Source organism: Hibiscus syriacus, unplaced genomic scaffold, assembly GCF_006381635.1.
Source record: "Hibiscus syriacus cultivar Baekdansim isolate YM2019G1 unplaced genomic scaffold, ASM638163v2 tig00117000_pilon, whole genome shotgun sequence".
Lineage (NCBI taxonomy): Eukaryota > Viridiplantae > Streptophyta > Magnoliopsida > Malvales > Malvaceae > Hibiscus > Hibiscus syriacus.
In genome coordinates this window covers 1,380,622-1,394,671 of record NW_024063516.1, presented here as the reverse complement: position 1 = coordinate 1,394,671, position 14,050 = coordinate 1,380,622, and the positions used below count along the sequence as shown (strand labels likewise).

The following is a 14,050-nucleotide window of genomic DNA, read 5'->3' as shown; positions in this document are numbered from 1 at the left end:
AAAATTCGGATTGAGGGGAATGAGGAGATGTTTTGCGCGATTTAATGATTGTAGCAGGTTTGTAGGATATAAAACTTGAAGAATCCGATGTTTTCCCGAAGATTTTGAGCAAAATGGAGATTTAGGATGAGAGTGGGACGAACGGCCGTGAGTTTATGTTTTAGGTTTTGAGAAAAATGAAGAAGATGAAGATTTTAAACCTAAAACCCGACGGATGCATCGGTGCATGGTCTTATGCATCGATGCATATTCAAGGATGCATCGATGCATTGTTAAATGCATCGGTGCATGAAGCACAAAAATGTCAAAAATCCGTTTTAAACACTTAAAATGCTAAATAATTTGGCTCTAATGGTAATGGCAACTCATATATCAAAAATTAATTATGTTCAATCAATCAAATTAATCTTCAAACTTTATTTGAACATAAAATTAATTTTTATTAAGAATCATAAACTCCCCCTAACTAATAGCAAGAATACAATTTATTATTATAAGCATTTTTCAGTATTTATTAAAAGTGCTAAATTATTTTAAACACTAAGTGAAGATAGGTCAGTTAAACCTAATTCTCTTCTAAGTGTCCAAAATCTTTCTTTATCTAAGGGTTTTGTAAAAATATCCGCTAATTGGTGCAAAGTATCAACAAATTCTAGAACTACATCTTCCTTAGTGACATGGTCCCTAATGAAGTGATGTCTTATTTCAATATGCTTAGTTCTAGAGTGTTGGATGGGATTTTTAGTGAGACAAATAGCACTAATATTGTCACACTTGATAGGAATGGTACCTACTTCAATTCCATAATCAAAAAGTTGTTGTTTCATCCATAAAACTTGTGCACAACAACTACCGGCTGAAATGTATTCCGCTTCAGTGGTAGATAATGCAACACAATTTTGTTTCTTTGAAAACCAAGAAATCAACATATTTCCAAGGAATTGACAAGTACCGGAGGTGCTTTTCCTATCTAATTTGCATCCTCCATAATCCGCATCAGAAAAGGCATGCAAGCTAAAGCTAGAGTCTCTAGGATACCAAAGTCCTAAACTAGGAGTGTCCTTAAGGTATCTAAAGATTCTCTTAACAGCTAGTAAATGTGATTCCTTAGGACATGATTGAAATCTAGCACATAAGCAAACACTAAACATAATATCCGGTCTACTTGCAGTTAGATAAAGCAAAGAGCCAATCATTGACCTATATAATTTAACATCTACACATTTACCTCCTTCATCTAAGTCAAGCTTTGTTGAAGAGCTCATTGGAGTGTTATGAGGTTTCCCATTTTCCAGTCCAAACTTCTTGAGCATATCTTTGACGTACTTAGCTTGATTAATGAAGATGCCATCTTTTCTTTGCTTGATTTGGAGTCCCAAGAAAAATGAAAGCTCCCTCATCATGCTCATCTCAAACTCACTTTGCATTAGCTTAGAAAATTCTTGGCAAAGAACATCATTAGTATAACCAAACATTATATCATCAACATAAATTTGAACTACTAATAAATCTTTACCTTTTCTCTTTAAAAACAATGTAGTGTCAACCTTTCCTTTTAAAAAAACCTTTTTCAATTAAAAAATTTGACAATCTTTCATACCAAGCTCTAGGAGCTTGTTTTAACCATAAAGAGCTTTTGTCAATTTTAAAACATGATCCGGAAAATTTAAATCTTCAAAACCTGGAGGTTGTTCCACATACACTTCTTCTTTTATAAAACCATTTAAAAATGCACTTTTAACATCCATTTGATATAATTTAAATTCATTGAAACATGCAAATGCCAATAACATTCTAATTGCTTCCATCATAGCTACGGGAGTGTATGTTTCATCATAGTCTATGCCTTCTTCTTGAGTATAGCCTTGAGCAACAAGTCTAGCCTTGTTTCCTCACTATATTACCACTTTCATCAAGTTTATTTCTAAAAACCCATCTAGTACCTACAGTAGATTTATTACTAGGCCTTTCAACTAATGTACATACTTTACTTCTCTCAAATTGATTTAATTCTTCTTGCATAGCCATAATCCAATGTTCATCTTTTAATGCTTCTTTGATGTTCTTAGGCTCTATGCATGAAATAAATGCAACATAATTACATATATTTCTAAGAGAAGATCGAGTAGTTACCCCTTTTGATGGATCACCTATAATTTCACCATCCTTGACATAGTTGTACTCTCTTGGAAAAGATACTTCCCTTTCTTCAATGGTTGGATTCTCGAGGGGATCATGAGTTTCCTCATCTTTTGTTTCTTCCTTTGATGATGATTCTCCAACGTCATGTCTATCGTCATTTGCTTGTACAATACCTACATCATCATTTAACAGAAGAATCCTTCCTTGGAAGGGGATTATCATCGAAAACAACATGTATAGACTCTTCTACAACTAAAGTTCTTTTATTAAATACACGATAAGCTTTAGAATTTAAGGAATAACCCAGAAAAATTCCTTCATCACTTTTAGCATCAAATTTGCCAAGATTTTCTTTACCGTTGTTTAAAACAAAACATTTACATCCAAAAGGATGAAAATAGCTAATGTTAGGCTTTTTATTTTTGAGAATTTCATATGGAGTTTTCTTTAAAATTGGCCTAATCATTACTCGATTTATAACATAACAAGCGGTATTTGTGGCTTCCGCCCAAAAATATTTTGGCAAATTATTTTCACAAAGCATGGTTCTAGCCATTTCTTCTAAAGTTCGATTTTTCCTCTCAACAACTCCATTTTGTTGAGGGGTTCTAGGTGCTGAAAAATTGTGGCTAATACCATTAGAATTACAAAACTCAATAAATCCAAGATTTTCAAATTCAGTTCCATGATCACTTCTAACACTAGTGATAGAGTAACCTTTTTCATTTTGGATTATTTTTGAAAATGTGATGAAATTTTCTAATGCTTCATCTTTAGTACTTAAGAATAGAACCCAAGTGTATCTAGAATAGTCATCTACCAAGACAAATGCATATTGTTTTCCTCCCAAGCTAGTAGTTCTAGTTGGCCCAAAAAGATCTAAATGGATCAATTGTAATACTCTACTAGTTGATACATCATTAATAGATTTAAAAGAAACTCGTTTTTGTTTTCCTTTAGTACAAGCATCACAGATTTTATCATTATCAAATTTAAGCTTAGGCAACCCTCTTACTAAGTCTCCTTGAATTAACCGTTGCAAAACACTCATACTAGCATGACCTAGTCTCCTATGCCATAACCAACTATCATGCTCATCCTTAGCAACTAGGCATAAATTAGTCATATCAATAAAATCTAAATGCACCATGTAAATGTTTCCTATTCTATGACCAACAAGCATAATCCGATTAGATGCAATGACAATGACTTTACAACCATTAATTTCAAATAAGACATTGAATCCTTTATCGCATAATTGACTAATACTCAATAGATTATGCTTTAATCCATTCACATATAAAACATTCTTAATTTGTATGGAAGAGGTATTACCTATTGTACCAATACCTTCAATGTGACCTTTTGAATTGTCTCCAAAAGTAACTTCTCCTCCATTTTTGGCGTTAAGCTCAATGAACCGGCTTTTGTCTCCGGTCATATGTCTTGAGCATCCACTATCAAGGTACCATGAGTTTGAATTTGTTTCTCGTGCCTTGTAGCAATGCTCCTTTCCCTACAAACATAGATTAATTTTTTATTTTTGGTACCCAAATTCTTTTGGGTCCATATTCATTAGTTTCCAAAATCCTAGTCCCCTTAGGTATCCATTTGTGTAGAATATTTTTATCTTTAGTAGTAATGAGTTCTTTAGGAACCCACATACTTCTAATGATTTTTCCATTAGAGGTTCTTTGGGGACCTCTATGATTGTAGTTTCTAAAACTTTTTCTAACAAAGTTGGATTTTGAATTTCCACCTTTTTCAAAATGTTTTTTTCCAACTTTATCAAAAGAAGTTTTAAGATCATCAATTTTCTTTTGATGATCATCATTGATCTTTGAAAGTAAATTTTGCAAATCTAAATTTTTCTTTTCAAACTCTTCTAGTTTGATTTGCAAGTCTTTGATTTTACTTTCAAGATCGTTGTTGGTTTTGGATATGAGTTTGTTTTCATTTTTCAATTTTGAAACATCATTTTTATATTTTAAAAACAATTTATCATAATCCGAAGCCAACCCATTGTACTCCTCAAATAACTCATCATAAGATAAATCATCAAAATCGGATGAGTTAGAGGTTACCTTAGAATTTTCCCCGAATGCCATCAAGCACAAGTTTGCTACTTCTTGTTCCTCTTCATCGGAACCTTCTTCATCGCTCCATGTAGCCACATGAGCCTTGTGCTATTCTTTGATTGACCCTTTTTCTTCAATTGTGGGCAATCATATTTGACATGCCCCGGCTTTTTGCATTCATAGCAAATGATTAGGTCCTTCTCTTTTGGTTTTTTTGAGGCCTTCGTTCGTTTGAATTTTCTCCTTGGTAAGGTCTCATCATTTTTCTGAACCGTTTGGAAAACAATGCCATTTCCTCGTCATCATCATCATTATTAGAATCACTCATCTTTTGTGGATTTGAGAGTAACTCCAATATTTTCTTCTTCTCCTTTTCCTTTGGTGTCTCTTCAACTTTATCAAGGTCCACCTCATCTTCGAACATCATCTCATGAGTGAGGAGTGAACCGATAAGTTCTTCAAGAGTTAAGGACGATAGGTCCTTAGACTCGATGATTGCCATCTTCTTTGATTGCCATGATTTGGGAGGGAGTAGACTAACTTCCTCACAAGCTTTTCATTTGAGATGATCTCTCCATATGATTTGAGACCATTGACAATCGTTGAAAATCTATCCGTCATAGCTTTGATGTCTTCATTTGGTTTCATCCTGAAATTTTTCATAGCTATGCGTTAGAATACTAATTTTTGATTTCTTTACCTCATATGTACCTTCATGTGTGACTTGAAGCTTGTCCCATATTTCTTTGGCGGTTGTACACGATGAAACTCTTCCGTATTCATCTGGTCCAAGAGCACAAAAAATAATATGGATGGCTTTGGAGTTGAGCTGGAACATTCTTGTCTCTCCTTCACTCCACAACCTTGGATGAGTGATAGGCTTGATGTATCCTTCTTCTACGGCATTCCATGATCCTATGTCACTTGCTTGAATGAAGTACATCATTCTATTCTTCCAATAGGCGTAATTAGCTCCATTGAAGAAAGGAGGCTTGTTGACGGGCATCGAATCAAGACCGGAGTCATAATTTGAAGTGGAGGCCATTGATGACTTGGTAATCGATGTAACTCTTCCCGAATCGACTCAAGAGGCGATTAAACCTTCAAATGAGTGAGGCTCTGATACCAATTGTTGAGTTAATCGATCGATGGAATCGGCCAAGAGGGGGGTGAATTGGCAATTAAAAATTTCGTGGAAACTTTTGCAGAAAATTGAAAGTAATTGCACAACGATTTACAGTGGTTCGACTTTCTCAAACAAAGTCTACGTCCACTACCTTAGCTATCCACACTAAGGATTTTCCAACAAATTCACTAATTTGTTCTTTCTTTTGAGGCCAAAGAGATAACCTTACAACAACCTTAAGAGTATACCCCAACTCTTGAGAACACTCTTTTTCCCAAAGACAAGATTACAAATTTGCAAACTTACAAGAAAACCTCACAAGGTAAGATGTTTGCACAATTCTAGAACAAAGAAAAGAACACTCAAGGATAAATACAATTGAGTACAAAAGTGTTCTTGAAAGCAAATGAATATTGGATGAAAAATAGGCTTAAAATACTCAAACTTGAGGTTTGATGCTTTCTCTTTGATTCTCTCTTGATTCTAGTTGATTGATGTTTCTTGTTGTTGATCAATGGCTCCAGAACTTGTTTAAATACCCCTTGAATCAATTCTGAACGTTGGTGATAATTAGTGGGGATAATAGAGCCGTTTAAGTGTGAAAACAATTAATTTTTCTAGGTGGAGCGTCTCATGCATCGGTGCATTCGTGTAAAATTCAAATATTTTGACCGTTGGAACACTTGATGCATCGGTGCACCAAGTGTGCATCGATGCATGAAATGCATTCGATGTTTGAGAAATAGCCTGATGCATCGATGCATGGCTTGTGCATCGATGCATCAAATGCATTCGATGTTTTGAAAATATTCAGAGTGCATCGATGCATGGAGTGTGCACCGGTGCATGGAATGCATTCGATGTTCAATTAATTCATCGATGCATCGATGCATGGACTGATGCATCGGTGCATGCCTTTGAATAATTGATTTAAGGCTTGTTTTTGGTTCAAAATACTTTGTGAAAATTGTTTCAAAAATAGTTTAAGTACAAATTACAATTTTACACATTTAGTAAGGTTTAAAATTGATCTTGAAAAACTTGGAGTAATAATTTGATATTCGGTTAATTGAATCGAATATAAAATTGTAAAATCATTTGTAAAATCTTAAAATTCATTTAACTTAATTTGTTATATCGAAATATCAAAAATGTTTTCAACACTATGGCATCAGAAACTTGGACACATGTCAGAACAAGGAATGAAAGTCCTTGTGGAGCAAAAGCTACTTCCAGGCTTAACAAAGGTACCTTGTGTGAGCATTGTATAACAAGTAAGCAACACCGGTTGAAATTCAACACGTCAAATTCTAGAGGCAAAATTGTTCTAGAATTGGTTCACTCTGACATATGGCAAGCACCAGTTACATCCCTAGGCGGAGCAAAATACTTTGTCTTATTTATTGATGAATATTCTAGGAGATGCTGGGTGTACCCTATTAAGAAGAAGTCATATGTGTTTTCAACTTTCAAAAACTTCAAAGCACAGGTGGAACTTGATTCTGGATATAAGATCAAGTGTTTCAGAACAGATAATGGAGGAGAATACCCAAGCGAAGAATTTGATGACTTTTGCAGGAAAGAAGGCATCAAAAGACAGTTCACAGTGGCGAACACTCCTCAACAAAATGGAGTGGCAGAGCGGATGAACAGAACCTTGTTAGAAAGAACAAAAGCAATGTTGAGGGATGCAAGCCTAGAAAAATCATTCTGGGCATAAGCACTCAATACCGGCTGTTATTTGGTGAATCGAGCTCCATCAACTACAATAGAGCTGAAGACACCAATGGAGATGTGGACTGGAAAACCAGCTGATTATTCAAACCTCCATGTATATTTGGAAGTATAGTGTACGTGATGTACAACTCCCAAGAAATTTCAAAGTTGGATCCAAAATCCAGGAAATGCAAATTCTTGGGGTATGCTGATGGAGTAAAGGTGTATCGCTTGTGGGATCCCATTGCCCGTAAAGTGATCATCAGTAGAGATGTTATCTTTGTAGAAGATAAACTACAAAGAAAAGAAGACGATGATAGCGCTGAAAAGTCAGATACTACTCAGATACATGTGTAAAAAGAGTTTGAACAAGGAGATTCTTCTGAAGTAGAACTAGCACATGATGAACAAGAACCAGAGAGTTCTGAAGCTCCAACAACTCATCAATAAGATCATGTGAGAAGACGTCCCAATTGACACTCAGATTATGTTATAGAAGGTAATATTGCATACTGCCTTTTAACAGAGGACAGTGAGCCATCAACATACCAGGAGGCAATAAACAACTCAGATGCTTCATTATTGATGATGGCGATGCAAGAAGAAATTGAAGCCCTTTATAAAAATAATACATGGGACCTTGTGCCACTACCACAAGGAAGGAAGCCAATTGGTAACAAATGGGTCTTCAAAATCAAGCGAAATGGCGACGATCAAGTTGAGAGGTATCGTGCAAGACTGGTGGTCAAAGGATATGCTCAAAAAGAAGGTATTGATTTCAATGAAATCAGCTTTTCTTACATTGAACTTACATCTAGAGCAGCTAGATGTTAAAACAACTTTTCTTCATGGAAATCTTGAAGAAGAGATTTACATGCTCCAGCCTGAAGGTTTTGAAAAGAAAAGAAAAGAAGAACTTGGTTTGCAGGTTGAACAAATCTCTGTACGGTCTAAAGCAGGCGCCGAGGTGTTGTTATAAGAGATTTGATTCCTTCATTATGTGCCTTGGATACAACAGACTTAATGCAGACCCTTGTGCTTATTTTAAGAGGTCTGGTGATAACGATTTTGTTATATTACTGTTGTATGTGGATGACATATTGGTTGCAGGACCCAACAAAGATTATATTGAAGAATTGAAGGCACAACTGGCTAGGGAATTTGAAATGAAGGACTTGGGATCAGCAAATAAGATTCTAGGGATGCAAATTCACCGAGACAGAAGTAATAGGAAGATTTGGTTTTCACAAAAGAATTACTTGAAGAAGATCTTGTCACGATTCAACATGCAAGATTGTAAGCCAATTTTTACCCCTCTTCCTATTAACTTCAAATTATCCTCCAGTATGAGTCATAGCAGTGAAGAAGAGATGAGGGAGATGTCTCGAGTATCGTATGCATCAGTAGTGGGAAGTTTAATGTTCGCTATGATATGCACAAGACCAGACATTGCACAAGCAGTGTGAGTGGTTAGTTGGTACATGGCGAATCTAGACAAAGAGCATTGGAATATTGTAAAGAGGATCCTCAGATACATCAAAGGGACCTCAAATGTTGCATTATGTTACAGAGGATCAAACTTACTTATCAATGGTTATGTAGATTCTGACTATGCAGGGGATTTAGATAAAAGCAAATCTACTACAGGATATGTGTTCAAAATTGCTGGTGGAGCTGTAAGCTGGGTTTCAAAATTGCAGTCAGTTGTGGCTACGTCCACAACATAGGCAGAATATGTAACAGCTACACAAGCCAGTAAAGAAGCAATTTGGTTGAAGATGCTATTGGAGGAGCTTGGGCACAATCAAGAGTATGTCTCTCTGTTTTGTGACAGTCAAAGCGTCTTGCATCTAGCAAGGAATCTAGCATTTCATTCAAGGACAAAGCACATATGAGTTCAGTACCATTTCATTCGTGAAAAGGTGGAAGAAGGAACGGTAGATATGCAGAAAATCTATACCAAAGACAACATAGCAGATTTCATGACGAAGGCAAACAATGCTGATAAATTTACCTGGTGTCGATCCTCCTGTGGCATGTCAGAAACGTAAGCAAAAATGAAGGTACAAGGTAGAAAGAATGGTGTGAAGATATGATTATTCTAATCAAATCTCCAAGTGGGAGATTGTTAAAAGTCAAATAATTTAGGCACCAAATTAGGCACCAAATGGTGCTTTGTCAAAGTCAAAAATTAGGCACCTAATTTTTGTTGAAATTGGGTAATGGGATAATTAATTTTAGTCATTGTAATTTAGGGTATTTATAAGATTAGTCCTTAAGTTTCAACTATAAATATCCTAGCTCATTTAGCTTCAAAATCATCCCAAAGCATTCTAGCTTTCTTCCAATACTAGAGAGTTTCTTGAGAGTTGTTTTCTCATTTTTATCTAGAGAGAATTATCATTGTTTTCTCCTTGGTAGATCGAGAGATGTTGTAATTCCTATTTTCTCATAGTGAAATTCTTCTACCGTTGCCCGTGATTTTTACCCTAAATTTTTAGGGGTTTTCCACGTAAATTTTGTGTCTCTTTTATCTTCATTTTTATTTTCTCAAATTATCAGTTGCGATTTTATTCTATCCGATAGCCGTCTTCCGCAACATCTAGAAGACAAATTGCACATCAAATATAATTTGTTCACTCAAAACATGTCATTTATATCACAGCCACTAGCGACCAGGCGTCATATAAAACGGAGGGATTCTTAGTCCAAGCTTATTTGGACTACTAAGATCCACACCTGCTAGCACTCACACATTCCACAACTGTAATAATTTAACATGATAATTCATACGTAAGCCGACTGAACTTATAAACAGAAACACAATGCTGAATTAAACCCGTTTCTTAAAGGACTCAAACAGTTGCAATAGGACCCAAGTTAACTGTGGAGTCCACGGTCTTCATGGCTTCGAACCTTGGCTCCTTGGCTTGGAACTTGAGGCCAGCATAGAGCTTCATGTAGTCCTCGAACACAAATTTGGGGTACACTTCAGATTTGTCAGCTTCTTTCTCCACCAAAGCCGGTGCCGGATATATAACGGCATCGCTTCCCGGGTTGTAGAAGGAAGCAATCGACATTCTGTTGCCATCTGTTTGAGCAATCACACGGTGCATCACACTCTTGTATTTGCCATTGGTGATTACCTGGTTCAAGCAGATATTAATGAATTGCATCTAATCCACAAGATGTAAAATAATAAAGACCCACTACTTGCTTTGTTATACCTCAAGCTGGTCACCAAGGTTGACGACGACGGAGTGTTTCATCGGAGGAACATCGATCCATTGTTCACCCTTGAGAAGCTGAAGGCCGCTGACCTTGTCATCTTGGAACAGTAAGATGATTCCACCAGCATCAGTATGAGCCCTGAGTCCCTTGATCAGGTCTGGTTTGGGGCATGGAGGGTAGTTGCTGACTTTGGTTCCAAAGTTTGGCCCTTTGGACCCATAGAACACCTTTTTCAGGTAACCAGGCTCCAACCCCAGATTCTCGCACAACAAGTCCAAAAGTTGCTCTGCAAGCTTCTCCAACTCCACTGCAAATTCCTTCATCACCTTTCTGTTGTAAAATGACAAAGTGAACCATGTCAGTTAAAAACATAAAGACTCTTACTGTTTAAGAAAAGGAAGTGAAGTCTCAAGTCTGACCTGTAATCTAGCTCAAGATCAGGAATTTCAGACACGTTCGATTCAGGCAAGTGGCGCAAGAAGAAGGTGCTTTCCCAATCCATGTCATTGATCTCAGATTGAACAGCCTCAAGACCCTTACTGGCAACCATTTCTTTGAACCTTTGCTCCATGCACTTCTTGTAGTGCTCCTTTGTCAGCCTCTCCACTGTGTCCAGCAGCTCATGAGATATCCCATGGTTCACCAACTTTTCAAGAAAATAGCAAAGGATTAGAAGCATTATTAATTATAACCAATTACGAATCAAATGAGTAAAAGTTGTAAACTGTAGATATGCTTGATTTAGTCTAAAGCACATATTTCAGAGCATTTAGTACCTCAAAGAAACCCCAATTCTCACAGGCATCGTTGATCATTTCCATGGCGGTTGCTCTCTCCTCGCCGTTGAGTTTGGAGAAGTCAACCACGGGGAAAGTGAGTTCCATTTTTGGTCTCGGGATCTTACTAAGCTTTTCTAGTAATGTGTTGCTGTGTTTGTTTCAAGGCGTGAGTGAAACGGGGTCCGGGGAAGTGCAATTTATAGGCACAGAATTGAGGGGAAAACCCGGTGAAATTGAAAAAATTAGAAAATGAAAGCAGATTAGACATAAAAGAGATTTCAACTGGAAAAAAAAATCCAAAATGTATGTAAAATATATGTGCAGAGAATTAAATATATTCGTAAAATATTTTGTTGTTGAAACCAAATAACAAGACTGTCATTGTCGAATTAGATGACGCTTTTCATATGAATAAAGTTTCACACTTTTGAAAGTAACCATCGTGATACTAAATTATTTACCCTAAAAATATTGTCGCTTCTTTCTTTTCTTTTCATTTTTTTTTGGATAATTAAACTTTATTACCCAATTAACAGAACCTGCTACAAAACAATACAATCAAGTTCAAAAGAAAGGGACATATCAAGTTCAAAAGAAAGGGACATATGTACAATCAAAATTAAGTTATACCCCAATTGCTACATAAAGTTAAGTTAATGCTATCGTTTCTATCGATGGACCTATTACTAAGAACAATCCCAACAATCTTCTTAACATTGTTGATGATTTCATTGGTGCTTCGGCTTTTCCCCGTAAAAATCCTTCGATTTCTTTCTTCCCAAATGATGTAATTAAACCCACACCAAGAGAGTCTTACAGTTGAAATCAAAGATTTCCCCTTCCATGAGGTTGCAGCCCATTCCAGCAAGCTGGACCAAGACGAGAAGGACATATGGAAACCGGACAGGATGAGCATAGAGGTCTAAATAGATGCTGAAAACCTGTAATTGTAGAAAAGATGGTCTCTTGTTTCGATTCCATCATTATAGAAGATACAATCAGCGTTAGAAAGTAACCCGAATCGATGTAATCTGTCCTTGATAGGAAGACGATCCAGAATGAGCATCCAGGAAATAATATTATGTTTCGGTACATGGAGAGAAAACCAGATCAACTTATGCCATATGACATTGCTGGTTTTAGGTCGAATCTCATTCCAAATTTACGTAGTGTTAGCTGCAGAAGAAAGAAAAACAATCCTGGCTATGCTTCGAGTTTTCAGAATTCGTTTAAGAATCCAACTTGAGTTATGCGGTTCAGACATAGTCCAAAAGTCTTTTCATTTCTCTTTGGCACTGCTTTTCTCTATATTTTTTTTTTACATTTTTTAATAATAATATCAATTTCGAATTGATCCGCACCCACTGTCTCTTGGACTGGCATTATTTTTGTTAGCACGTTATTGTTAAATGTATTTTATATTAATATTAATTGTATTTATATTTCATCACTGGTAAAGTGGTAATGGTATTTTATTTATTATTGACTATAATATATTTTTTGTTATTTAGTTTGCACAATTTAAAGATTTTAAAAGAAATGTTTCGTTGATGTGAACAAGAGTACATTTAAATAATTATAGAAATAATAGCAAAGTATTATTAATTAGAATTAAGAAAATAATATAATTTCTTAGGTCTTAATTTAATTAATTTTTTAAAAGATCAAAAAGTTAATTATATTTAAATATAATTACTTTTTATTTAGAAAATAAGAAAAGATTGGAGTGAAAAAAGTTAGTCTTGGAATATGGTTATCACCTCTAAAATATAAAGAGTTAAGTGTTATAGGATAGTCAATTCTAATATCACAAGGCTGTGAGTATGTTATTTTAATTAATATTGTTGATGAGAATAAATAGATTGTGATAGTAGTGGGTCGTTCACTCATTTTGATTTGAACGAAAAATAACAACTAATAGTTGATTGTGAAGTTACATCTGATTCACGTCATCTGCTTCTCCTTTAAATATAATTATAAAAAGAAAAAAGATTCATAAGCCGCTTTTTAATATTAACTAGGAGATTTTATAATGATTTTTAGTGTTAATATCAGACGTAGGGCTATAATGACCAGTTGTAAGTTGGCCAGTTAAATAAATTAGTTTGTTAGATGGTAAATCATAAATCACGTAGGCTTATTAAAGGATCACACAAGATATTTTATTATCTAAGAAATGATATTCTGAGGACTTTGAGAAAGTCTAAAGGATATTAAATACTCCGAATGCCTTAATATTTGATAAATGAAATATTAACAACGAAAATATTATTTTTAGAAAAAGATCTTATCGATGATTGTATTAGAAAATGCAAAAAATTAATACTTATGATTGTTTTGATGAGAAAATAGAATTTAACAAAGGATATCTAATTTTAACAATATGTTTATACATCATAAAATGTGTTTCAAAAGAAATACAAATAATTAAGCCCGTTTAAAGAAGGCTCTCATAACTGTCCGTGAATATAAAAGACAAAATCATAAGTGATTAGAACGAAATTGTAAAGGTGGGTGGGGAGTCGGCAAAAGAGTGGTGGCACTGGGCAAGCATGCACATAAATAGATAGATAACACATGGTTGGTATTGAAGTGACTCATTCATTGATCTATAAAATTATTACTTTTTCGTTATAAAAAATTTAGATTAAAAGTGGTTCTCTTAATTTAAGATTAAAATATATTTAAGATTCAATTTAGATTTGTATAGGAATTTTAAATTATCTATCAAGAATGACAATGATAAATTTTAAATTTAATTTTATAAACTCAAATTATTGATTCTTAACTACTTGGGTCAATATTTGTCAGCTAAAATTATTACTTTAGAGTTTATCTAAAACATTAATTTTCCTTGGTTGGGAGGGAAGAATATGACCCATTTGCCCATCCCTCCTAGCCTGTCCGTGTCTTGCTTTCCTGCCCCAACCACTTCTACGAACCCGAGGCCACCTTTCACTCTTGCACGCCTCATTTTT

At 35.1% G+C, this 14,050-nt stretch overlaps 1 protein-coding gene across 1 annotated transcript; it reads right to left on the bottom strand.

The window, feature by feature from the left end:
* Nucleotides 1-9,851: 9,851 nt before the first annotated feature.
* Nucleotides 9,852-11,259, bottom strand: LOC120194772 (1-aminocyclopropane-1-carboxylate oxidase-like). The gene is made up of 4 exons (XM_039196979.1): nt 11,070-11,259; nt 10,713-10,939; nt 10,290-10,623; nt 9,852-10,208 (listed from the first exon to the last, which is right to left on the bottom strand). The coding sequence occupies exons 1-4, from the start codon at nt 11,175-11,177 to the stop codon at nt 9,918-9,920; spliced, it is 960 nt and encodes a 319-aa protein (XP_039052910.1). The 5' UTR covers nt 11,178-11,259; the 3' UTR covers nt 9,852-9,917.
* Between the last annotated feature and the right edge of the window lie 2,791 nt (nt 11,260-14,050).

What these genes read in the sequence shown, in the direction of transcription:
- LOC120194772 (XM_039196979.1), bottom strand. Translation starts at nt 11,177, where the DNA reads ATGGAACTCACTTTCCCCGTGGTTGACTTCTCCAAACTCAACGGCGAG. An exon ending in AGAATTGGGGTTTCTTTGAG is followed by an intron (nt 10,940 to 11,069) that starts GTACTAAATGCT and finishes TTTCTTGAAAAG; the next exon opens with TTGGTGAACCATGGGATATC. An exon ending in ACCTTGGTGACCAGCTTGAG is followed by an intron (nt 10,209 to 10,289) that starts GTATAACAAAGC and finishes TGCTTGAACCAG; the next exon opens with GTAATCACCAATGGCAAATA.